The sequence below is a fragment of the Malaclemys terrapin genome, chromosome 5 (genome assembly GCF_027887155.1).
Source record: "Malaclemys terrapin pileata isolate rMalTer1 chromosome 5, rMalTer1.hap1, whole genome shotgun sequence".
Classification (NCBI taxonomy): Eukaryota; Metazoa; Chordata; order Testudines; family Emydidae; genus Malaclemys; species Malaclemys terrapin.
The window spans coordinates 9,105,706-9,131,427 of record NC_071509.1 but is presented as its reverse complement, the minus strand read 5'-3'; the positions used below and the strand labels follow the sequence as shown (position 1 = coordinate 9,131,427).

The following is a 25,722-nucleotide window of genomic DNA, read 5'->3' as shown; positions in this document are numbered from 1 at the left end:
AGAATCTTTTATTTCCTTTTCCCCAGGATTCCCCAAGCTCTCGCTTTAAAAAAAAAAAATGTTCTCCCTATTTCTAGCAGCTGAGGAGAGAGCTTGATTGCAAGTTACCTTTATCATGGAGGTATGTTGAAACCAGACTTCTACTGGTCTTCTCCTCAGAAAAAGCAGTGGTTAAATGGGGAAGGAAGTTGAAGAGTGTGTTAGGACCTGCACAAAGGAAGCTATTTGCAGGGCACCGCACAAAGTTTTATTGGTCCTACAAAACCCAAGAGCTATGTGCCAGAGTCTTGAGTGTCACCTACTAGCACCTTACCCGTTATCTATTTATGCATATGCAGGCACAGAGCACTCTTGTAACAGGGTCTGCCAATGGTCTTCTCTCCAAAAACCTTTGATAGCTTTCCAATTTCCCCTTCATTAAAATATGACTTCTGGTAACAGGCTCATAGGAGAAATCTCCTAGCTCTGTCTACTTATCTATGGGCTTTCTATTGCAGCTGTTGTCATAATATGTAAGCATTTCTCAAGTAATTTACATGGCATGGTGTGCTTCTAGTGGACTTCCTGGAGTCTTCCATTCTTTTCTTTTCCTAAGGGAGGTTCTGCTTGGTTAAATACATATTCAGCCTAGTTCCCCTTCCACCAGCCTATACACACACACACTTTCTTCCATCCTGGTCTTTATTTATTGTTGGTGGTTCAATTATTTTTAAAAATTTGAATCGTTCCAGTTGTGATGGGAACGTTTTCTCAGAGAGGAGGATCTGGCAAAAGGCCCTAATGCTGGTTAGGCTCTGGATTAGTCTGCCTTCCTCTGGGAGTTTCCTCCACAGCCAAACCCACTCAGCTGGGAACACTTCATCTCTGCCTTCCACACGTGTCATGCTGGGCTTTGCGAATGGCCTTTTCCCGAGGAATGCGGCTGCCTGAGGGTGTCACGGATGAAGATGAGGCAGTCACTGATGTCGCTGAGCTGATGACTTTGCAGATCAGGTCCAAGATCTGTTACTGGCACTGGAAGCAAGTTGGCAGCCCACAGGAGGAACTGTGAGCAGGGGTTATGAGCCTTCTCCCCCATGCAGTTGTAGGGGATCACTGGCAGCAAGACCTTGATGTAGGGGACGGCTTGATGCTGGTAAACCACTACTCTCCCAAGCCCGTAACAGCTGGAAGAGGCCAGTGTGGCTGACTTTGACTACTCGGGTAGTAAGGATTTGGGGGATTAAACTGCTGGTCCTGGCAATGCTCTGGCTCAACGCTGGTTAGCGTCAGAAATAGGAGAGGATCACAACACAAGGCGGTAGAGCTACCAATGAATTGCAAAACTGTGTGGCCGATTTGGCTGAACTCGATCTGGTGCTTTCTTGAAGGTCAACTGCTGGGAGCTGATAAAAAACATCAGGATCTCCCAACCCCCAGCACACGGGTAGGATACAGGTAGCCAAAAAAGGCTATTTTTGCAGAAGCTGCTGTAGCCCACAGACAACTTAACCCCTCCTACCTCCCCCACACCCATCCTGAAAGCAACATATGGAATGGAAGTTGCTTTATATGGAATGGCAGCAAACAATCCAGTTGTCAAGGATAAAGTTATTCAGTGTTCTGGGGGAAATACACCCCTAGGCAGAGAGCCAGAACAGGGCCTAGGCACCAACTGAATCACATGTCAGCTTAAATGGAACTTAAGTGGTTCAGAGGCCTTTTGCCAGCCCTCTGCATAAGAGTGGATTACCCCCATGGTGCCTTTCATAGCTCACCCATTGCACTCTGTCACTGCTGCCAATCAGCTTTGAACTAAACACTCCCTGTCCCACTAGAGTTGGCTACAGCATCCCAGGATGTGGTTGCAAAGGATCAGACAGTCATGTGTGCACAGCTTCTGTGATCAGATGCTGCGAGTTCTTCAAGCACCGATGCTTAAAAAAACACCAGAGCTCGCACAATGGAAATCTGCAGGAGTTGTAATGGAACGCTAAACTGTATCATTCTGTTCACCCACGATATGGCACTGTGTGTAAAATACCTACCGGACAGAGCATTAAAAGATCTTATGATGAACACATCCGGTGTGTATAAGCAAGCTCTGTGACCAGTCCATATCTGGTGCAGGAACATGACATGGTGTCAGGAGTAAACTAAGAACAGCAACAAAGGGTACAGCCAGAAGGAACAAAGCAACAAAATTTGCATGATCTCATCAACATGCCAATGCCCCCAGAGAACTTCAGCTTCGACAAACCTATAGAATGGACAAGCTGGAAGCAGTATTTTGCAAGATTTCAATTTGCAAACAAATGCCACAAAGAAACTGGAGATATGCGGATATCTAATTTATGCTATGGGGAAGCAAGCAGGGTATAGCTTTAAATACTTTGACTTTACTGAAGACAGTCATAAAGATGACTATGAAAGGGTTCTGGCTATATTTGACCCATACTTTATACCCTTCATAAATGTGGTTTATGAAAGAGCATTTTTTCACTAGAGAATTCAAGAACTGGGGCAAAGTGTTGAATGGCTTATAAGAGCTCTGCATACATTGGCTGAAAATTATGATTTGGGGAATGCAAAACATGAAAATATCATAGGCGGGCTGGCTACTGGGTTACCAGAAAAAAATCTTTCACAGCAGCTACAGTTGAAAAGTGATTTAACCTTACGCACACCTATACAGATAGAAAGCATTCAGAATTAGTCAAACAACCGAATAAAAGGCAGGAGCAAATGAAAAACCTACAGATACTTGAATATTAAAAGTCATAATTGTAAAACCCCTAAGGAAGGAGAGAGAACTCCCAGGCAAGAGGGACGAAGTCCAGCCTACATGCACAAGGTGTGAACAACGTCATATTCCAAGAGACAATGCATGTCCAGCTAGAGGCACACAGTATAATAAATGCATGAACTATGGACATTTTGCAGCTGTTTGCCATTCCAAAGCAATCAGGGAATTGACTCATATTACAGAAAAACAAGAGCCCTTGTTTCTGGGATCTATCACCTGTGATGGCATAGATCTTGCATGACTCATTTATTCTGAATCATCCTTAAGGGCTCCTGGGAACATCATGCATCACTTGTGTTTATTCAGCCCCTGATGCAGATGGAATTTTTCTGAAGACCATTGAGTGCTTGAAGCTCTTTGGCATCACCCGGTGTCATCTGAGCAGATGAAATACAAACCATCCAAGGATCTTATAATAATCTCTCTAGTGCATATTTACCTTATATTAGTTCCATCCAATGACTTCCGTTCTTCTAGCCCTGTGACCTCTAGCAAGATGTAAACACTAGAAGATAACTCAATTATCTTGACTGTTCCCTGTTCTCAAGAGACAAATTATGTCTTTTATTTGGAATCCCCCGTTTTTCTGCACAAATAACAGTCACCCTGAGGCCTTTCCACAGATTTCCAGGGTGGCCAATTCTCACAAGTCTAGTGACCCGAGGGTTTTTCTGGCCCATGACTCACGCTGTTTCCTTAGAGTCTCAGCTTTCAGTTAAAAAGAAAGTTTCTAATCCTCCTGGTTGTGAGGAGAAGTTTAAAAATGTGGCCCTTAAACGGCTCCAAAATCAGAACTCAAATAAAAGAACCTCATTTTAAAAAAAATCTCATGATTTTTTCAGGCAGTCTCATCATTTTGGGGGGAAGGGACTGATATGATTTTTGATAGTGTGGGATCAGCGATACTGGAGTTGGTCTTGGCCATTACTACTGCTGTGTAACTAAGCACGCAGTTGTGACTGTTCCATAAAGTTATTGTTATTGTATGTTATTTGTCTTCGGATACAGATCACAATGTGCTAGGGGCTGCCCATGCACACAGCAAGACACAGTCTCTGCCCTCTGGGGCATACAATCTATGATTCTGTGGGCCTGATTCTCTGCTACCTGTTGTCATTTCCACCTGTGTAAAGTGCAAGGCAAGTGAGTATAAAAGGCTATCCCTGGTGTGAGTGTGTGGGTTAGTGATCCTGACTTTGTAGCATTCTGCACCCTCTTTTTACTAGAGTAAATGACCAAGTGCAAGCCAGTGCGGTATCAGACACTGTCTGTATTCTTTACCCATTTCAGCCTTAACCCTTTTTAATTGTTGACACAGTTCACAGCAAGGCTGTTGCACTCCACTGCACGTGGGAGCACAGGTGACGGGGGGCACAACTACGATTGCGTGTTATCTGTGGCCCACTGCACCGAGTTGGAGTAAATCGCAAGCCCCTTGCAGGCTGGCTCCATTACTCTCAAGAGCACACATTAAACAATGGGTGTGTCTGGGGAGACATGCTGTGATCCTCAGCACGCAAATGAGGCACTCACCTGTACACTGTCTCCCTGTGCATGATTCCTGCTATTAAGTGTTTCATGTACCACACACTGGGTAAGAATACGTGAGGACTTCATGCTTATAAACTAAACTGGCTTTTTATTAAGAGAACTACATACAGTGATTTTGCAACCGCAGCTAACAGTCTAGCCATGTGCACACAGACTGACTTCCCAGTGCCTCCTCCAAACTATTCCCTCCTGCAACTTGGGCTCCTCCCTCCAAGTTGCATGCAAGTTGCTACATTAAGTAAAAGTAACACAACAGCTGCAGAGCAATGATCTCATAAAAGACTTCATCCTACCCAGCACGGGTGCAGGATTGCGTATACAAGCACAAAGTAAGTAGTACCAAAGAGGTACAAGAGCACAAGGAAACCCAACTCTGCACTGGGACCACTACACTGCACCGAGGCCAATCACCTGCCTAATCTAGCCAAGATACTGACATTTATAAAGTTTATAACCCTAGTGTCCAAACTGCATAATTGCACTAGGTCTAAATACCAAGTAAGGTTACGTGATAGGCTTGGCCCTTGGTGCTGAGCAGCGCTCGGTCTCAAAGCCCTGAAATACCTACTCTGGGGTGACCAGATGTCCCAATTTTATAGGGACAGTCCCGATTTTTGGGGTCTTTTCCTTATATAGGCGCCTATTACCCCCCCACCCCCGACCCAATTTTTCACACTTGCTATCTGGTCACCCTAACCTACTCCCTTACTAACAAGAACACAGAGAACCTGCCTGAAACTTGGAAGGTGGAGCAGAGGTTGGAGGAGGTGACAAGACCTCAGGTTGTGTGCACATGGCTGGGAATGCTAACCTGCAGCTGAAGTATCTGTGTAAATAATAGCTTTCATAGAAGAGCCAGGTGAGTTTAACAAGAATAGCATCCTCTCACGTCATTACCCAGCACATGGTACATGACACAGGGTAGAAAAGAGATGTGGGGGAGACATGAGTCAAAACAGTCCTCACCCTGCTAATGAAGTGCTTGCCTATGCTCTCCCCTCTCAGATCTCACTCACTAAGTGGAGTGATCTGATGGCGGTTCCAAGAGTTGCAGATAAAGCAGTAAAAAGCAACCGAGAGTCCCTGTGGCACCTTTAAGACTAACAGATGTATTGGAGCATAAGCTTTCGTGGGTGAATGCCCACTTCGTCAGATGCATGTCTGTCTGGCTACGTACATGGCGTCAGTATATGCAAAGAGCGCTATCTAGTGGCAAGTAAGAGTAACAGCGTGTGTTGTATCATTCATAAGTTTGTCTATAAAGTTGTTGTTGTTGTTCTACATTGCAAACAGCTTCCTGTGTGCAGCTCTTGCTGATGGCCATGCAGCAGGTCTCTCTTGAAAGCCCTCTGTTTGTAAAGGGTTTCCAGATCCTACTGGATGAAAGGTGCTGTCCGAATATGAGACCCGGAAGTTCTACATCCTAGAGAAAAGGGGCACTAAACCAGGTGCTAATGGGCGCTTTAACTTCCAGCCATTGGTTCTTGTTATGTCTTTCTCCCATAGGTTAAAGTCAGACGAGAAATGTCACAATTTTTACCAGTCAGGGTGATTAACCATAGGAACAAACTGCCAAGGGAAACGATGAATTCTCCATCTCTTGATGTCTTCAGATCAAGACTGGATGGCTTTCTGGAAGACATGCTTTAGCCAAACGCAAGTTTTGGGGCTCACGTTAGAGGGAACTGTGTGAAATTCTGTGTCTTGTGTTATACCAGAGGTCAGGTGAGATGAGCTAGTGATCCCATCTGGCCTTGCAATCTATGTTCTGGGAACAGTTAATTCACCATTACAGTCAGACCGGCTCTCACAATTTGGAGCGGCATTGCGAATCACTGAATTCAGGTGTGGTGACATAGCAAAAAAACACAGTCGCAAATTTGAGCCCGAGGCAACTGATTCAAGCTTGCGGGACATGCCCTGCAGGGCTAAAAATAGTAGTGTAGACATTCAAGCTTGGAGCCCGACGTCTGAAACTCAGCGGGGGCGGGGAGGAGGGAGCGTCTCAGAGCCTGGGCTCCAGCCTGACTCCTAACGTCTGCGCTGTTATTTTTAGCCTTGCAGCCCGAGCCCGGTGAGCCTGAGTCAATTGACCTGAGACTCAGTGCCACAAGGTTTGGTTTGGTTTTTTGTTGGTTTTTAGTTTTTTGGCTCTAGAGCTGTAGCCTGAGCGACTCGCGCGTACAAATCAGAACAAGGACCAGGAATTACACAATTGCTTTTGACAGCCAGCGTTTCATTTTAAGTGTTTCTGACAGTTCCTCGCGCTGGCCCCGTAAATGCACGGTTTCAAAAGTAACCAATTCTTTTTAATGTGCGCCCTCACCGCCGCCCTCTGCTTCGTGAGATGGGGAGACAGGCTGTCACGGCTCTGCGTGTGAATGGTGAAGCTTGCAGATTAATGGCATGTGTAATGGGGGAGGGATGGTTTTGTGGTCACACCGCAGGGCGGGAAACCAAGAAATGTTGGTTCTGTTCCTGGCTCTTATACAGACCCTGGGCCATATCCATCCCTGAAGTAACTCCCTTGGAGTCAATGGCATTACAGCAGCGAGGCAAGTTGGCCCTTCCTGTGTTGCCTTGGTTGAGGCATTCATCTTCTCTGTGGATTAGACTTTCCATTACTAACATCAGGGCAATGATACGTCCCCACGGCACAGGGGTGTAATGAAGCTTAATGTGTTATCCCAGCATTGTGCTTTGAGATCCCCAGCTGGCATGTGCTGTGGAAGTGCCTGGTATTATTAGTGCAGTATCTTTTTGGGCCCCTTCTGCTATAGCTTTCAGATCTTTGTCCCCATATAAGAGGTCTGGTGCTCATTGTTCTCACAAACCAGTTTCTTTGGCTTGCACCATCCATTGCCCTGGGAAGTGATGTATCACTAGGTGGCACTATTCCATCACTATGGCTTTTTCTACCCACAAGGAATTTGACACCCTGTTTGGTCCCTCTAGCCCCGCTCTAATATATCTCACACACACACACACACACAGATGCTGCCAGTAGTGCACAAGCCATCACAACACTGGGTTCAGAGGAAGGCTAACCACAGAGTTGTCCTCCACTGGGCCAACGCCCACCAGCACCGGGCCAGTGTGGATGGAGACCTTGGTGGAGCAGCCCCGACAGGGAGAATGGTTCTCCCGCTACCCTCCGTAGTGCATCGGTCACAGCTTCGGAGGCCTGTCTGGCCTACTTGCTGCAGTCCATTGCATAGGGGTACAGTTTGCTGGAAGCCCCTGAGCTTTACAGATAGCCCTGCCCAGAACAGTGAGCAAGGACTCTAGAGATCTATGGCTACTGTTCTGGGCTGATGCCGGGTTAAACAGGATCACCCATGAGCTGGGTGAAGTGTGAGGAAATGGAAGACAGGGAACAGTCCTGCTCTGTGGGAGGAGTGAATAGTGCCCCTGAGCACATGCACATCGATAATGCCGTCCAGCTGCGGATCTCAGCAGGCTTTACAAGCATTCATCAGTTTAGCCTCACTCTCACCTGCGAGGCAGGTGTGTCTTATTAGTCCCATTTTTTGGATGAGGAAACGGAGGTGCAGAGCAATTGGAGGCCCAGTCCTGCAAGATACTGAGTGCCTCCTAGGAGGGCGTTGTGCACCTTCAATTCCCATTGAAATCACTAGACGGACAATTATCTGGTGATTTTCTGCTGTGGATGGGCATCAGCAGGGAACTAAACTAAACTGCTCTTCCATAGAATCATAGAATATCAGAGTTGGAAGGGACCTCAAGAGGTCATCTAGTCCAACCCCCTGCTCAAAGCAGGACCAATTCCCAGCTAAATCATCCCAGCCAGGGCTTTGTCAAGCCGGGCCTTAAAAACCTCCAAGGAAGGAGACTCCACCACCTCCCTAGGTAACGCATTCCAGTGTTTCACCACCCTCCTAGTGAAATAGTTTTTCCTGATATCCAACCTGGACCTCCCCCACTGCAACTTGAGACCATTGCTCCTTGTTCTGTCATCTGCCACCACTGAGAACAGCCGAGCTCCATCCTCTTTGGAACCCCCCTTCAGGTAGTTGAAGGCTGCTATCAAATCCCCCCTCATTCTTCTCTTCTGGAGACTAAACAATCCCAGTTCTCTCAGCCTCTCCTCATAAGTCATGTGCTCCAGACCCCTAATCATTTTTGTTGCCCTCCGCTGGACTCTTTCCAATTTTTCCACATCCTTCTTGTAGTGTGGGGACCAAAACTGGACACAGTATTCCAGATGAGGCCTCACCAATGTCGAATAAAGGGGAACGATCACGTTCCTCGATCTGCTGGCAATGCCCCTACTTATACAGCCCAAAATGCCGTTAGCCTTCTTGGCAACAAGAGCACACTGTTGACTCATATCCAGCTTCTCGTCCACTGTGACCCCTAGGTCCTTTTCAGCAGAACTGCTACCTAGCCATTCGGTCCCTAGTCTGTAGCAGTGCATGGGATTCTTCCGTCCTAAGTGCAGGACTCTGCACTTGTCCTTGTTGAACCTCATCAGGTTTTTTTCTGCCCAATCCTCTAATTTGTCTAGGTCCCTCTGTATCCGATCCCTACCCTCTAGTGTATCTACCACGCCTCCTAGTTTAGTGTCATCTGCAAACTTGCTGAGAGTGCAGTCCACACCATCCTCCAGATCATTAATAAAGATATTAAACAAAACCGGCCCCAGGACCGACCCTTGGGGCACTCCACTTGAAACCGGCTGCCAACTAGACATGGAGCCATTGATCACTACCCGTTGAGCCCGATGATCTAGCCAGCTTTCTATCCACCTTACAGTCCATTCATCCAGCCCATACTTCTTTAACTTGGTGGCAAGAATACTGTGGGAGACAGTATCAAAAGCTTTGCTAAAGTCAAGAAATAACACATCCACTGCTTTCCCCTCATCCACAGAGCCAGTTATCTCATCATAGAAGGCAATTAGGTTAGTCAGGCACGACTTCCCCTTCGTGAATCCATGCTGACTGTTCCTGATCACTTTCCTCTCCTCTAAATGTTTCATAATTGATTCCTTGAGGACCTGCTCCATGATTTTTCCAGGTACTGAGGTGAGGCTGACTGGCCTGTAGTTCCCCGGATCCTCCTTCTTCCCTTTTTTAAAGATGGGCACTACATTAGCCTTTTTCCAGTCATCTGGGACCTCCCCCGATCGCCATGAGTTTTCAAAAATAATGGCTAATGGCTCTGCAATCTCACCCGCCAACTCCTTTAGCACCCTCGGATGCAGCGCATCCGGCCCCATGGACTTGTGCACGTCCAGTTTTTCTAAATAGTCCCGAACCACTTCTTTCTCCACAGAGGGTTGGTCACCTTCTCCCCATGCTGTACTGCCCAGTGCAGCAATCTGGGAGCTGACCTTGTGCGTGAAGACAGAGGCAAAAAAATCATTGAGTACATTAGCTTTTTCCACATCCTCGGTCACTAGGTTGCCTCCCTCATTCAGTAAGGGGCCCACACTTTCCTTGATTTTCTTCTTGTTGCTAACATACCTGAAGAAACCCTTCTTGTTACTCTTAACATCTCTTGCTAACTGCAACTCCAAGTGTGATTTGGCCTTCCTGATTTCACTCCTGCACGCCTGAGCAATATTTTTATACTCCTCCCTGGTCATTTGTCCAATCTTCCACTCCTTATAAGCCTCTTTTTTGCGTTTAAGATCAGCAAGGATTTCACTGTTTAGCCAAGCTGGTCGCCTGCCATATTTACTATTCTTTCTACACATCGGGATGGTTTGTTCCTGCAACCTCAATAAGGATTCTTTAAAATACAGCCAGCTCTCCTGGACCCCTTTGCCCTTCATGTTATTCTCCCAGGGGATCCTGCCCATCTGTTCCCTGAGGGAGTCAAAGTCTGCTTTTCTGAAGTCCAGGGTCCGTATTCTGCTGCTCTCCTTTCTTCCTTGTGTCAGGATCCTGAACTCGACCATCTCATGGTCACTGCCTCCCAGGTTCCCATCCACTTTTGCTTCCCCTACTAGTTCTTCCCTGTTTGTGAGCAGCAGGTCAAGAAAAGCTTTGCCCCTAGTTGGTTCCTCCAGCACTTGCACCAGGAAATTGTCCCCTACACTTTCCAAAAATTTCCTGGATTGCCTGTGCACCGCTGTATTGCTCTCCCAGCAGATATCAGGGTGATTAAAGTCTCCCATGAGAACCAGGGCCTGCGATCTAGCAACTTCTGCTAGTTGCCAGAAGAAAGCCTCGTCCACCTCATCCCCCTGGTCTGGTGGTCTATAGCAGACTCCAACCACGACATCACCCTTGTTGCTCACACTTCTCAACTTTATCCAGAGACTCTCAGGTTTTTCTGCAGTATCATACCGGAGCTCTGAGCAGTCATACTCCTCTCTTACATACAACGCAACTCCCCCACCTTTTCTGCCCTGCCTGTCCTTCCTGAACAGTTTATATCCATCCATGACAGTACTCCAGTCATGTGAGTTATCCCACCAAGTCTCTGTTATTCCAATCACATCATAGTTCCCTGACTGTGCCAGGACTTCCAGTTCTCCCTGCTTGTTTCCCAGGCTTCTTGCATTTGTGTATAGGCACTTAAGATAACTCAACGATCGTCCCTCTTTCTCAGCATGAGACAGGAGTCCTCCCCTGTTGCGCTCTCCTGCTTGTGCTTCCTCCCAGGATCCCATTTCCCCACTTACCTCAGGGCTTTGGTCTCCTTCCCCCGGTGAACCTAGTTTAAAGCCCTCCTCACTAGGTTAGCCAGCCTGCTGGCGAAGATGCTCTTCCCTCTCTTCGTTAGGTGGAGCCCGTCTCTTCCCCTGTTATCTGTGCCTTGCAGCACATTTGAACCCAGCTCTTTGGCTGTCAGGAGCTGCAGTGGAGAAGTGTGGGCAGCCAGTGGGAGACATTCTGGCTGAGGACCTGGGGACAAACCCCTACTTGTACCACACAGTGAGTCAGGACTTTTAATGTTCATGCAGAGCAGACGTGGCCTCTTTTCTTTAAGGTGTCATCGGGAAACAACACACCTGCTAAGCTGCCTGGAAATCATATGACAACGAAGGGCTTTCCAACGCCCCAGCTGCAATCTGAGCCCCTAGATCCACGGCATATGCTAAATCGGCAGATCCCAAAGCATCACCTTCAGGGATAAGGTGGGCTAGCGATTAGGGCAAGGTCAGGGGACCAGGAGACTGGAGTTCCATTCTGGCCTCTACCACTGGCTAGCTGTGTGACGGTAAGCAATTTGTTTGAACTCTCCCTGTGAAAGGGGGATAGAGACACCTCCTTACCACGCCGGAGTGCTTTGAGATCCCCAGATCAAAACTGACCAGGGCCGCTGCTGATGGCAATTTACAAGCAGCAACCCATGGCTGTGGACTTACAGTCACTGGGGAAGAGTTACATGATCCATGCTTTCGCGCCTCACCACAGCACTGAATTCAGGGAATGTACCTCTTAAAAGCCTCTAGTAAATGCCATGGTGGTTGAGTTTGTGGGGGCATGATGGAAGCCGTTTGTTGTTGTTAGATTGTTTATGGAGCTCAGCTGCATCTGGGACGTTTACAATCTTTGAGGAATTCCAGTGCTGGGCCACTTGAGAGCCTAGCGCCGCTACCTCCAGCGAGCAGCAGCTCTCATCACTGTAAACATGCTGTCAGCTGCAGCTTCCCCTGTTCCTCTCTGCCCTCAACGAGACAACTCCCTACTGCCACCCTGACAGTGGAGTGACCGCCACAACCACCCCAGTAGAAACGACCATCCGTGTGCGAGTGAAACATTGGCCCCTACCAATCCCGCCACTCTCATAGAAGCTGGGAGGAAGAGGTTTTTAGGGGTTGGAGCGGCAGGTCGGTCAGGGTCTCCCAACAGGCAGGCAGGAGAGTGTCGGGAATTTTGACCCACCCACACCTCCAGAAACCCTCACTGATTCCCTGCCCTTGTGCCCAATTCTTGACTTGAATGTCAAGCCGGTGGGATGCAGGTCGGTCTGGAGCTCACATCCAGTGGGGACCAGCAGGACAAGGTGAGGCAGGTGGATAGGGAGTGAAAGGCACAGCCAGGCCTCCTTGGGTTTGGGGGATTAATAGGGCTAAGGAAGTCAGAGCAGGGGCGTAGCCCGGGGGGGGGGCTTGTGGGGGGCGGATCTGAGCAGGGCTAACACTGGGACTGGAGACAGGGTCAACAGCACCCGGTGCCAGCAGGAGGGGGACACATCCGGGCTGACAGATACTGAGCTTGGGTCAGGAGAGGTGGGCGGAGCTTGAGCCCCAGCTGGGCCCCCATCTGCCCCATGGGCATGCCCCACAGCCTGTGCACCCAGGTGCCTACTGAGCAGTAAGGGGGGAAGAGGGGAGGCAGACCCTCATCCCTTCTGTCCCCCTCCCCAGGGCCTCCCATCTCTCCTGCTCCCCCTCCTCCCCCATCAGTGCCCACGCACCCGAAAGCCAAGGATAACCCAGTTTTCCTGTCCTAGTTATGCCACTGAGTGAGAACCCCCTTGTTCTGTTGTGGGGAGGGCGTGGGGGAGATCAGAAGGTAAGGGAGGCCCTTTAAAGTCCCTCCAGACCATTATCTCACCTTTCTGCTGGCAGGGTCACGTCAACTGGTACTGGGTCAGTATGCAGGGTGCTGTCCACCTGGGACAAAGCCCCTGTGCAGTGGCGAAGTGTCGGTATCCCCACTGGGGAAACTGAGGTATAGAGAGAGAGGTCAGGGCCTCGACCCTGCTTGTCTAGATTCTGTGTTGTGTTATCTGAGCCTCTCCATACCACGGTGAAGGGTGTGGGCTGGATGGACAGATAGAGCTGATTTGCCCAAGGTCACACCGTGACTTAGTGTCAAGAGGCTGGGGTTCCCTCTCTGATGTCTTTAGTAGCTCTGGGTTTGGAGCTAACACCCACTTCTGAACAGCAGTCGTCACGTGCCTGCACCTGGAGACACTGTGGCATTTCTCTTCCGCAGTTATTCAGGGCATGCTGTAACCAGTGTCCTTGTGACCACCAGTGTCCCCGTACCAAGTGCGTCAGGAAGGAAGCTGCTCAGAGATTCTGGCTGCATCCAGGGACCTGAGGCCAGAATTCGATTGGAGTCAGTCCATTTCATTTGCGCATTTGTCATTTTCACTGAAAACCGTGACTGGCAACTTACAAAACAATCCAATGGTAGCACCTTAAACTGATTCACTGCCTGGGGGAGGAGCAAAGGCCATGGGATGGAGGCAGCATAGGAAGGGTCAGAGCTGGTCAGTGTGTGAATCATAGAATATCAGGGTTGGAAGGGACCTCTGGAGGTCATCTAGTCCAACCCCCAACTCAAAGCAGGACCAATTCCCAACTAAATCAGATGGATGGGAGACCTCCATGCGTGGCTACATGGTGAGCCAGTGGGTGACGCTCTGCCCATACAGGGACGAGAAACTGTGGTTTATAACTAACTAAGCTTCCCACGAGACATCCTGTGAGACAGCCAAGGGGTACCCCAGTTGGGAATGTCCACATGAGGTGCCCTCAAAACCCCATGCTAAGCAGAAGGTGAGGGTGTTCACCCATAAGCCAGAAGGAAAGCTGCTGGTGAGAAGGAAAACTAACTGGCCTCCTGGATGCTCTGTGAACATAATTCAGCCAGGCCTCTATGATGTAGGAAAATATCAGCGTCCTGATGGACAACTGACGGGGAAAGTGACTTACCCCAGGTCACAAAGTGAGCCAAAGTGACAGCCAGGACTGGAGCTCCTGGTTCATATTTCTACCTTTAACCCATGAGACTGCAGCATCTCCCACCCAAACAACTTCATTTCTCTAGAGCACATTTGTCCCGTTGCCATCCTATGTACCACGCAGCCCCATAACCGAAGCCTCAACCTGGGAGAGGAGGAGGGGCTGGGGTCAGCTGTCACTTTTGAGGGAAAGGTTGCTGCCGATGTAGGTTTTAAAGCCATGGCACATTTAAATCAGTGCCTTTCTCCGGGCATTTCACTATGCAGCCATCCCAATCATGGGCGCCACATCCACTGTGTAAAATCATCCCTTATAACTGAAGGCTGCAGGTACACCGTGGTGTATTTTCAAACATTCGTTACTTTCAGATTCTGCACCCACACAGTCTCCCCAAAGCACATACTCAGGAAAGGCCACGCACACACACACACACACACAAAAATGTGTTTTTTCGCCCTCTCCTCACCCCAAAACACTTACACAGCTATTGCTCCAAATTCACCTGCAGGCCGAATCCAAACATAGCCCAAAGGTGAATGGTTTGGACAGTTAGGAGCACAAAAACAAGAGGGTTTAATGGAAACTGTTCTGCGGTTTTATTTATGGCAGGTGCTACTGGAGAATAGGATAATGATACATAATTATAATGGGATCCCATCCTGCTGTTCTTACTCATGCAAAACTCCAAATGAAGGACTGTACAAGGGTTGCAAGATTTGGGGCAAAAGTTTCAAAAATGCCTAAATGCCATAGGCAGTTAAGGGTCAACATTTTTAAAGGTAGCTATTGATTTCAGTAACAGTTAGTTGGCCTTTAGTTGCTCAGGTGCCTAAATCTCACTGAAAATTGTTGGGATTTTGACTTTTTAGTGCTTAAATCAGTTTTGAAAAGGAGACTATGGCTCCTAACTCACTTAAGTGCTTTTGGAAATTTTATTCTGGGTCCTTAGTGTATTCAATATTCAGTGTTCTCACACCATGCCTGAAAAGCAGCTGCAGTGTAACTATTATATAACGTAGACCCAATCCTGAAAGCCCTCCCTCTCCATGTGGCTATGTGGGTGAGAGAGAGAGAAAGGTAGTTCTTTCTTACTAATGATTTTTCTGCCTTATCTAAGACTCAGCATTATTCCTCACTACCAGACTAATGAATGCTTAAATGTATATAGTTACTAGCCAAGGACATAAAATATGAGCTGCATAATCACACTGCAAGTGGTGGGATGAATTATGGATGCACTCAATATGTGTCTCTTTAAGGGGCATGCATATTTGCATACTAATACCGATGCTAATGAGCCCCTAGGTTTGGTATGTACACAAAATTCTGCTGGGAAAAAAACAACCAGTGTTAAACTTCAGTGAACTCTCCTACTGCTTTTAAAATGCACAGCTTTTCCAACACTGCAAAAACAAGGGATAAGCTACAGTAGCCACATTACACCAATAGGTGATAAGTGTGCGGGGATGTGTTTTTTCCCTAAAATGTGCTATTGTAAGCATGAATTGATCTCTTAGCTGGCATGACTCAAGACGTAGGTACAGGATTCATTTTTTAAAGAGCCGCTCCTTTTTTCTTTATTGTTGTAGCTTTGTGTTCTTTTCCTCTTTTTTTCCTTTTAAATAAGAACACTTTGCACTTCTACCGCTCCTTTCATCTACAGAACTCACGGCACTCAACAAACAGTCCTGAATTAAGCCTCACAACACTGCTGGGAAGTAGTAAAAGGTTGTTATCCCCATTTTGCCTGTGGGGAAACTGAGGCACAGAGCTATCAGGTGATCTGCTGTCACACAGCAAGTCAACGGTGCAGTCAGAAGTAGACCCCCACAAGATCTAGCACACAGGCCTGAGCTCCAACCACTGGACTGTCCTCCTACTCTTTGTATTTAAGAAACAGACACACTCACTCCTACAGAACCACATTCAAATTAGAACTGGGTCTAAGCTGGAAAACATGGGTGGGACTCGAGAATTCGAACCTTCCAGAGGTTAGGGCCATCCAGATCTGGGGTTTGTTTCAGTGCACAATAATGATGAGAATCAGTTGTGAAATTCAGAGCGGGATCTGGGTTTGGAGTCCAGTCGCCCGCACCAGCACTGATGTATTTAAAATAAACTGTCTAAGTGCAGGTGAACCTGCCTATTTCTAGTAGCTGACCTCAACCATCTCACACCACCAATCCCTGCTGCCTTTTTGCCATCTTCGACTCATTCCTCGAACCTCCGCCTCCTCCTGCCTCCGCTGCTCTCTCAGCACAGGATATCACTGATGTCTTTCAAGAGAAAATTAACAACATATGACATGACCTTCCCCGACCCCACAGCTTGCCTTCCCTTCCCCTCCTACAACGGTCTCCTTCTCCCCGGTCACAGACCACAGAAGGTTCTCGTCTGCTCTCCTCTTCTAACTCCTTCGCGTCTACTGATGTCCCTCCTGCCCACTCGCATCCCCTCCTGGCTCCTTGACTCTTTCTTCTCTTTAACCACGCACTTTCCTCTGGCTCTGTCCTCTCACAACAGAGGCATAATATAAGTTTCTCCCATCTTGGGAAAAACACACCCTTGACCCACTCCAGGCACCAGTTTCTCAAGCAGGTGCTTGGGGCGGCTGTTCTGGAGAGGGGCGGCAGTTCCAGGTATTCGGCGGCAATTCGGCGGACGGTCCCTCACTCCGCCTGGGAGTGAAGGACCTCCCGCCGAATTGCTGCCGCAGATAGCGATCGCGGCTTTTTTTTTTTTTTGGTTTTGGCTGCTTGGGGCGGCCAAAACCCTGGAGCCGGCCCTGGACCCACTTCCCTTCAACTACCCCCATCTCCCTTCTGCCTTTCCATCTCTAAGCTCATTGAACATACTGTCTAAAATCGCTGTCTGGAGTTCTTCTCCTCCAATCCCACCCTAGACCCTCTCCAGTCCGGCTTCCACTCCTTGCACTCCACTGAAACTGTTCTCAACAATGATCTCTTCCTAGCCTAAGCTCAGAACCAATACTCCATCATCCTCCTCCTTCACCTGCCAGCCCCCTTCACCACCACGGAACATGCTCTTCTTCTTGAGACCTTGTCTTCTGTGGGCTTCAGTGACTCTGTGCTCTCCTCCTACCTCGAATCGTGCCGTCCGCCAGCCCTTCAAAGGATCCTCCTCATTCCCCCTCCAGCTTCCTGTGAGGGTTCCCTGGGGCTCTGTCCTTGGTCCCCTTCTCTTCTCCCTCAACACCCAACACCTCTGGGTAATCTCATCCGCACGCACAAATATAGCTACCATGATTGATAGATCTACCTCACTACTCCAGACTCTTCCTGTCCAAACTACAATCTCGGCCTGTCTTTCTGACATCTCCTAGCCACCAGCTCAAGCTCAACATGGCTAAAACAGAGCTCTTAATCTTCTTAATCTTCTCCCTAAACCCTTACTACTACCTCTGTTCTCAGTCACTGTGGAGAACACCACAATCCTCCCTCTTACTCAGGACTCTAACGTGGGCATGATCTTCAACTCGGGCCTCTCTCTAGGACCTCACATCCAAGCATCTTGCAGAGTCTGTCTGTGTAACGCATCTAATAGGGCTGCTGAGCCCCAATTAAAGTATGTGGGAGGAAACCCAGATTTCTCCTCCTCTTCCCCTCTCAGGTACCCCAACACCACTACCAGCCTGTTCTCCGGCCCATGTGTCCCTACACCCACCCCTTCCAAATCTGAGTGAGTATCATTGCAACCCGGCGTGCAATGCCACTCAGACTTGGGTGCAGGAGCTCATGGGTCAGGAGGTTCGTGAGGGAGGAGGGGATGGCTGAGCCAGATCAGAGTGAGTGGCTGCTTGGCCAAATTTGAGTGAGTGGTGTTGCAACCAGGCACATGGGGTCACAGTGCCACTCAGTTTTGGCCTGGCCAGAAGGTAGTAGTCGGACCATGGTACAGGTGGTGTCCCCGGCTCTGCAGCCTATGTCTATGATACAGCCTTTCCTATCCATCTGCACAAAACTTTCTTCCGGGCTCCCATCATCTCACGTCTCGATCGCTGCAACATCCTTCTCTCTGGACTTAACAAATTCAGTCTTGCCCCACTCTCATCCATTCAGAAAATAGCTGCAATGATGATTTTCCCAGCCTGTCGCTTTCACCAGGACACCTCTCTCTTTGCATGCCTCCACTGGCGCCCCCTTCTGGTAATATCCAACATAAGCTGTTTTTGTTCACTTTCAAGGCCCTTTGCAATCAGCTCACATTCACTACAGAGATGTCAAATTCCCACTCCGATCGGCCTGTGATGCCAGCCTACAGCTCCCACTTGTTACATTTTCAAACAGGCATCTTCTTGCTTTCTCTCAGGCTGCCCCTCATCCTTGGGGGCCATCCCCCAGAAACACCCACAAAGCCACTTCATTGTGCTCTTTTCCATTCCTCCTTAAAACGCTCCTTTGCCAGGATACCTACAAAAACACTTGACAACAATTACGCCACTGGCGTGCCAAGACCACTGCCTGTCGTGCTGACCAGCATTGTTTCTGTTTCCTTGTACTCCCCCATCAGTCTGCATCCAGCTGGTGCCTCTTGTCTTATATTTAGATTGTTTGCTCTTTTGGTGTTTGTACAGCCCCTAGCACAGTGGGGTGCTGGGCGTGACTAGGGCGCCTATGTGCCACTGTATCACTCATAATTGTACCAGGGTAAAACCCGGCCACTTAATCATAGCTCAAGTGGTTTTGGTGCTGCACATCTCTATTGACAATAGCGTTGCTTGTTTCAAAGAGCAACAAAAGCCTAAAACGTTCAGAGTTAACCGCTGTAAATCGCCACTTGGCCCCGATTCCGCACAGGGTTTTGGTCTCAATTGAAAGCCTCACTATTCAGGCCATCGCTTAAGCATGTGCTTAAAGTTAATCATGTGCTTAAGTCCCACTGAGGGCAACGGAACTTAAAAACATGCTTACATTTAAACACATGGCTTGAGTGCTTTCCTGGGGTCTTACGCACATCCTTAACTTTAAGAACACGCTTAAGTCCAGCCTTCCCTGTCACATCACTTAAACATGTGCCTAACTCCCCTGGGCTTCAATAGGATGTAAGCACATGCTTATAATTTCAGCATGCACTTAAGCACATGCCTAACTTTAAGCGTGTGCTTAAATCCATCCTTATTCTGCCCAGAACTTAAGTACTTTGCTGAATTAGGGCCCTGGGTTTTACAGAGTATATTTTCGTCTATCCGACGATTTGGGAAGCTCCTCACTGGGCCATGGAAGGTTTTCTCCTTAACGCTGAATTTCTGGATCTCTGTGGCTTCACGCCAGACTCTCAACACCCTTTCAACTGTTTTGACACCAGGGCTACGTGTGCAGATAAAATAATAATGATACCCAGAGCTAATGATATTTACTAAAATACAAATTAACGCTCAGTCACACCGTGTCGTGATTTGTCATCCAGAGCTAAAATTAAAAGAAATTAAGACTGAGTCAGAAAGTTATTTCAGGCTTTTTTGTGTAATAGTGAGCAGCAGACGCTGCGGGTGCAACAGTGCCACTTACTGGCTACGACGGGAAGTCCTGGCCTTTTGTGTCAAGAAAAACATTAGAAACCAAAAAAAGAACAGGAGTACTTGTGGCACCTTAGAGGCTAACAAATTTATTTGAGCATAAGCTTTCATGGGCTACAGCCCACTTCTTCAGATGCATAGAATGGAACATATATTGCGGAGATATATATACACATACAGAGAGCATGAAAAGGTGGGAGTTGTCTTACCAACTCTGAGAGGCCAATTAAGTAAGAGGAAAAAAACCTTTTGAAGTGATAATCAAGCTAGCCCAGTACAGACAGTTTGATAAGAAGTGTGAGAATACTTACCAAAGCTGCAAAGCATAAAGCAGTTATCTGTTTGCATTCCTTTGCAGTGATGCTGGAATAATGTTTAATTTAATCGTGCTAAATTAATTATTAAGATATGTTAAATTCATTAATATTAAATTTCTGGTCGATTCAATAACATTAATTTAGAGAGGGGTTGTCACAAGTGCCTACCTGAATTGGGATTGAAAGTCACTGTGACTCATGTTCCTAAATCCCTTTGGCACTTGTGACAATCCCATCCTTAAGGCTCTTGCTCATTGCATTGTATTTTTTTTTTTTTTGGCTTGTGTGTTTCTTCTAAAGTTAATAAAGCAAACAACAAGCAAAAAAACAACTGGGAAGATTTGAGAGGTTATATTTTGTTTGAAATTTTTAAAAGAAAGCTCAAGAGTGAATAACAGTCAGCACTTAAGTTGCAATTTTATATCTGCAGCTCTCCAAACACTTTGCAAAGAAAGATCCGTACCATTTTGCCCCTTTTACAGATGGGGAAACAGAGGCACAGAAAGGTGAACTGAGTTGCACAAGGACAGTGCCAGAGCTGAGAATAGAAGCCAGGACCAGTGCCTTATCAACTGCTTCCAGGTCCAAAAAGCACTCCAATAAGTTTAATTAATATCCCAGTTCAAAAGACAATAGTGATGCTATGAAGATGGACGCCTAGAATCACAGCTGCTGTTGCAGGGAATTCTCTCTCTCTGAATTACGCTGGAACTTAGACTGCACCCCGGTCTATAATACCACCACTCACCCCCTCTCAGAGTTTGTGCTGTGGGAGGCTGCCGCCATGCGCTGAATCGGCATATCTTCTTGTCCTGCCCCCCTCCTGAGCCAGCATCTAAGGCTTTTCAGGCTGTGCTGGACCCCCCATCTGGACCATGCAATGATAGGGAAGTTGTGGCTATTCTGTGCCACTGCATTCTTCTCTTGGTGGACTCTCCATTCAAGGGCCATCGTACAGGTTATACATGGGTCGAAGCCAGTGTACATTCCTGTCAAGAGCTGGCCTATGATATCTATAAAAGCAGTCATTTGTTAAAATGAGCAAAGTAAAGAAGACATAATTAGAGGATAACTTTGTGCCCCATTTCCTTTTCCTATGCCAGAAGGGGACACACACATTCAAGGTATAAATTAGCAGTAAAACTGTGTTCAGAGGGCTCATGCTATTCACTTTTTTTTTCTTTAAGTCCCAGCTTCTGGAGTCATGTGATTATGTGAGAATCTCAGCTTTCACTTAAAATAAAAAGTATGTTTCTAGCCCTCCAGGTTGGGGAGACAATTTTGAAAAAGGGAACCCTACAGGCTCCAGTGCCAGATTGTAAATTAAAAGAACCCCAAAATTATTTATTTTTTTTTAATCTCATGATTTTGTGGACCTGGTTCATGATTTTTGAAATTTTGGGCTTGGTAATCTTGGGAATTACTTAACTACACAGCCAACGTCATGCAAAAGCAGTGATGTCACAGTGTGATGCGTGCTGGGATGCCACAACAGAATGGGGAGCCAGCATCCTCTGTGATGGGGGGTGGAGAGAGAAGGTAACTTTTGGCTGTGCAGGATGCAACATAGCCTGGTTAATGGTAGCATTTGGCACCTGCCTATCACAGAAAACAGAGCGACAACCTACCTCTCTGTGGACTTTTTAAACCATATTCTTTGCCCTGAAGAGCTGAATAGGAAAAAACCCAGTTTCAAAGTTCTATAGAAAAGATTTCATTGTCTTTTAAATCATGTAAGTTTTAGAGTAACTTTGCAAGGAGACCTTGAATATCAGTCCCTGATAAATGTCCTAGCTGGTACGGCTGCCTCTTCTTTTTCAGTCCATTCTTTGTTTTACAGAAATGATCTGCATTTTGAAGGCAAATCTATTTTGGTTATGTATCCCTGGCCATAGCTCCTTGAGTTATTGGTGAGGTTCTGCCGCTCCCAACAGAAGAACAAAATGATTATCCCAATGCACCATCTACTGTAAATCTCTCCTGGGAGTTAAAAAGAGTCTTGGCATAGGCTATGTACAGCTAAACTAGACACTTAGTTACATCTTTCTTTAGGTTTCTTAAGTACTGTAGTAATAAATAGTGTGCACTAGTTAGGGTGACCAGATGTCCCGATTTTATAGGGACAGTCCCGATATTTGGGGCTTTGTCTTATATAGGCGCCTAGTATCCCCCACCCCCTGTCCCGATTTTTCACACTTGCTGTCTGGTCACCCTAGCAGTAGTAAAGCACTATTCAACTCAGGATCCCAAAGCACTTTAGAAATGCTATTGAACTAAGCCTCATCAAACGCCTGTGAGGTAGGTTTACATCCAGATGATTCATCTGGTGCCCAAATGACCTCATGAGTCAGTAGCGGATCTACAGCTATACTAACCCAGGAGTCCCCCCGCTTCCCACCACACCTCCCCCACTTCTTTGCCATATATACACATTTATAGTTCACAACACTTTTTTTCCATTCTCTCTAGCTAGAATCCAAGCTGCAAGGACCTTGAGGATTGTATAAACTGGCCACGTGCCTCCGCTCTCCAAACAGGAGAGGAGCGGCAGCTCGGGACAGAGCTCTCCATAAAAGTCAGCGAGATCCTGTACATGCACCGGCCGTGGGTACAGATTAAAGTCTTCCCTCTGAATTTATTAGTGTTTCATCTGCCTTGAAACGGGAACTGCCTTCAGGTTGATAACTGACTGCACTCTGTGGCTTCCCCAAGCACCTCAGTCTCGCTTGTTCAATTGCTCTCTTCTATAGATTGCAAGCCTGCTGCAGTGTTTGTCAGTGACTGACCCCAGCTGTCCCTTGGGGACGAGTTCTTTGTCTGGCGCTAGCATTGGGAAAACCATCAGTGTCACGCACAGCTGCGCTGTTCTCTGCCCGGGTTCATATACCACCCTCACTGCTGCGGCAGCCTGGTGCCGCAGTTCCCATTCTGAGCCCTGGTTCCCTGTTCTCATTGATCACAAGGGCTCGGCAGTTAACGTGGTTAACCTGCACATCAGAAGCCAGGGCCAAATGAGTGATATCCTCTAAGACGTGCAGATAAAGACTCTGCACCGGGGAACTGGATGGCTCAGGGGATTGGTAGATCGGCCCTAGGAGAGTTGTGCCAGCCCGTGCCGGCACTGGGCAAAAAGCAGTTGTCCAGTGGCCCGCTTGGGCTGGGTTGAAACGTGTGTCTATCATAGAAACCTTCATCACAACCCGCTCGCCCCACTGTCTGGGAGTCTGTGGCAGGGCGACGACTCACCGGCGCAGCGCCTCCTGCTGGTTGTACAGGGAATTAGCTCTTTCCAGCCCGGAGCGCCCCCTGCAGGCCGGTGTCTCGCCTGCCTCTGGCCCCCCGTGTCCCTCCCGGACCCCGGTGCCCTCCTAGATCAGGGTTCTACCCACCTGGCCGTACCCCCTCAGTCTGGGTCTCCCCTCCTGGGGGAACCCCCAACCCTCTATCTCCACCTCGCCTCAGTGGCTACTGCCAGTCGTCGTCGAGCCCCCGCTCACTGGGGCAAACTGCAGTCTCTAAACCCCTCATCATCAGCAATGGGGGTTGGACCAGCTGCCTCTCTGCCTATATCTGGGCTGCCCCTCTGCAGCCCTGGTACCCTCCTGTGGGCCCTTACCTCGGCCTGCAGCCTGGGGCTCTGCTAGGCTGGAGCTCCCCAGCTCCCTCTGCCCTTCCCCAGCCCTGCTCCACCCTAGGTCTCCTCCTCAGAGTCCCAGGCAGCCAGGTCCTTCTCTCTCACAAAGCTAGAGAGTGTCTCCCTCTTCTGGCCCCCAGCCCTCTTATAAGGGCCAGCTAGGCCCTGATTGCATGGGCTACAGCAGTGGCTGCTTTCCCCACCAGCCCAGCTTTTCCCCTGCCACAGCCCTCTCCCAGGGCTGCTTTAAGCCCTTCAAGGCCGGAGCGGGGTGACCACCCCACTACAGACTCTCCAGCTGGGCCGGGTTTTGGAGGCTCTTTCCTGTGAGGGCATCAAGGCAGCGGGTGGTCTGATGTGCTGCCACATCTGTTCCGTTTAGAAGACTTGGATTCCAGGCCTGTCAACCAGATACTTTCCTGAAACACCTAGTTTACTCAAAGATGATGTCACAGGGGCCAGATCCTCCGCTGGTACAAATGGGCATGGCTGCATTGACTTCACTTGCACGGTGCTGATTTGCACCAGATGAGAAGCAGGCTTTGTACCTTTACAGGTAAGAGAGGAAACGTTGCCTTGTGGTCTGGATTGTGGCTTCTAAGCCTGTCTCTCTATGAATCGTGGGAAATGATTTAGGCCCAAGTACTGTCCCCAGAGCCCAGCCCAAGCAGCCAGGATGGGCACTGGGCAGGCATGTGGGGGATGGGAAGAGAGAGATTTCCCTGACGCTGAGCTCCTTCAGCAGCGCTGCTGTGGTGAAGCTGGTTCATCCCTGATGTTGTCCCACGGTGCGGTGGATGCTGTAGTTCCCATCTCCTGCACAGTCTGACTGCACTGTTACGAGCACCTAGGGCCCAGGCCTGCCAGCCTTGCTTCTGCCGAGCACGATCTCACTGAGCAAAATCACGCTGCTCAACCTGGGGCATCGAAACAGAGAGTCAGACCCTCAACTCTTGGTCTATGGTGCATGCCGAATTATGCAGGGTTACCATCAGTTTCGCCCTTCCTTGCAGCCCTTGATATTCTGACCTTCAGTTCAAGTTCCCCAATGGCCTTCCTCTAACCTTGTTTGTCCCATTTCCTCCAAGGTTCCTTCTTTCCTTCCCTGAAGCCCTCTGACATGGTCTTCAAGATCATCTTCTGGCTGGGGTACTTCAACAGCTGCGTGAACCCCATCATCTACCCCTGCTCCAGCAAAGAGTTCAAGAGAGCTTTCATCAGGCTGCTCAAATGTCAGTGCCGCCGGCGCCGCCGGCCCATCTGGAGGGTGTACGACAACCACTGGCGCGCCGCCTCCATGAGCAGCTCAGGGCGGGATTCCGACATGGACATGGGGCCCAGAATCGCCACCCTCAACAGCTCTTTCATATTGAACTCCACCCCTCAGGAAAGAACCCCTAAGAGGCGAACGCTAAGCTTCAAAGGGTGGAAAATGGTCACCGCTTTCCAAAAACCATCCTCCACCCAACTGAAAGAAAAGATGAACAGCCTCTCCAACAAAATAAGGGGCTCCAGCAAAGGGGGCATGACCGCAGCTTATAAAATGGAGGTGGAGTCCGTTTCCTTAGGGATCCCTAATGACTTCATGGAGGCTATTGACTACCAAATGTACGATTTACCAGACTGCTGCGGGCTCAGAGAAACGGATATTTAAAGCCCAGGGACAACGATTTGTTTGTTTTTAAATGTGCATTACATGTGGGTAGAGGGGACGAAAACGGGATGCAATCAATACGTTTGTCAGGCAGGCTGGAAAAAGCGATCGGGTGTCAAATGAGCCACCGGCAGGTCTTGTGATCACCGCCCACTAAGGTTACAGGAATAAGGGTTTAGTATAAGGGCAATACTAGTGCTCTAATGGGATGCCAGAGTCTGATCCGCTGTATTGCCAGGTGAAGGAAGCAGTGGGACTGTGGGGTCTAGGGAAACGATCTGTTTCGTCTGCTGGGGTGATGGTGTTTCACAGCTGCTGTGCAATTCATGGGAAACTAGAATGCATCCTTTGCGATTACAAAAAAATGGAAAGGTCAACACCATGAAAGCCCCAAAGCTGGCTGTAATTCTCCTGTCTTAGTGCATGTGACCACGTCTCCTTCCAGAGGCTGTTCCCAGCCAGGATTCAGCTGCGGCTTAGCGACAGCTGACAGAGCTGTTCCGTTAGCTCACGGGTAAGGGCTTATGGTGAAGGGCCCAGGGTTTGATTCCTGCTGTCGACTCTGGGGT

General features: G+C 48.4%; 1 protein-coding gene across 1 annotated transcript in view; it reads left to right on the top strand.

Moving 5' to 3' along the window:
* The window catches only part of ADRA1D (adrenoceptor alpha 1D), a 70,563-nt gene extending 45,185 nt beyond the window's left edge, over positions 1 to 25,378 (top strand). The window contains exon 2 of the mRNA XM_054028904.1: positions 24,588 to 25,378. Coding sequence (XP_053884879.1) covers positions 24,588 to 25,153 — 566 coding nt within the window. The 3' untranslated portion in view covers positions 25,154 to 25,378. The remainder of the gene's footprint in view (positions 1 to 24,587) is intronic.
* Positions 25,379 to 25,722: the final 344 nt, after the last annotated feature.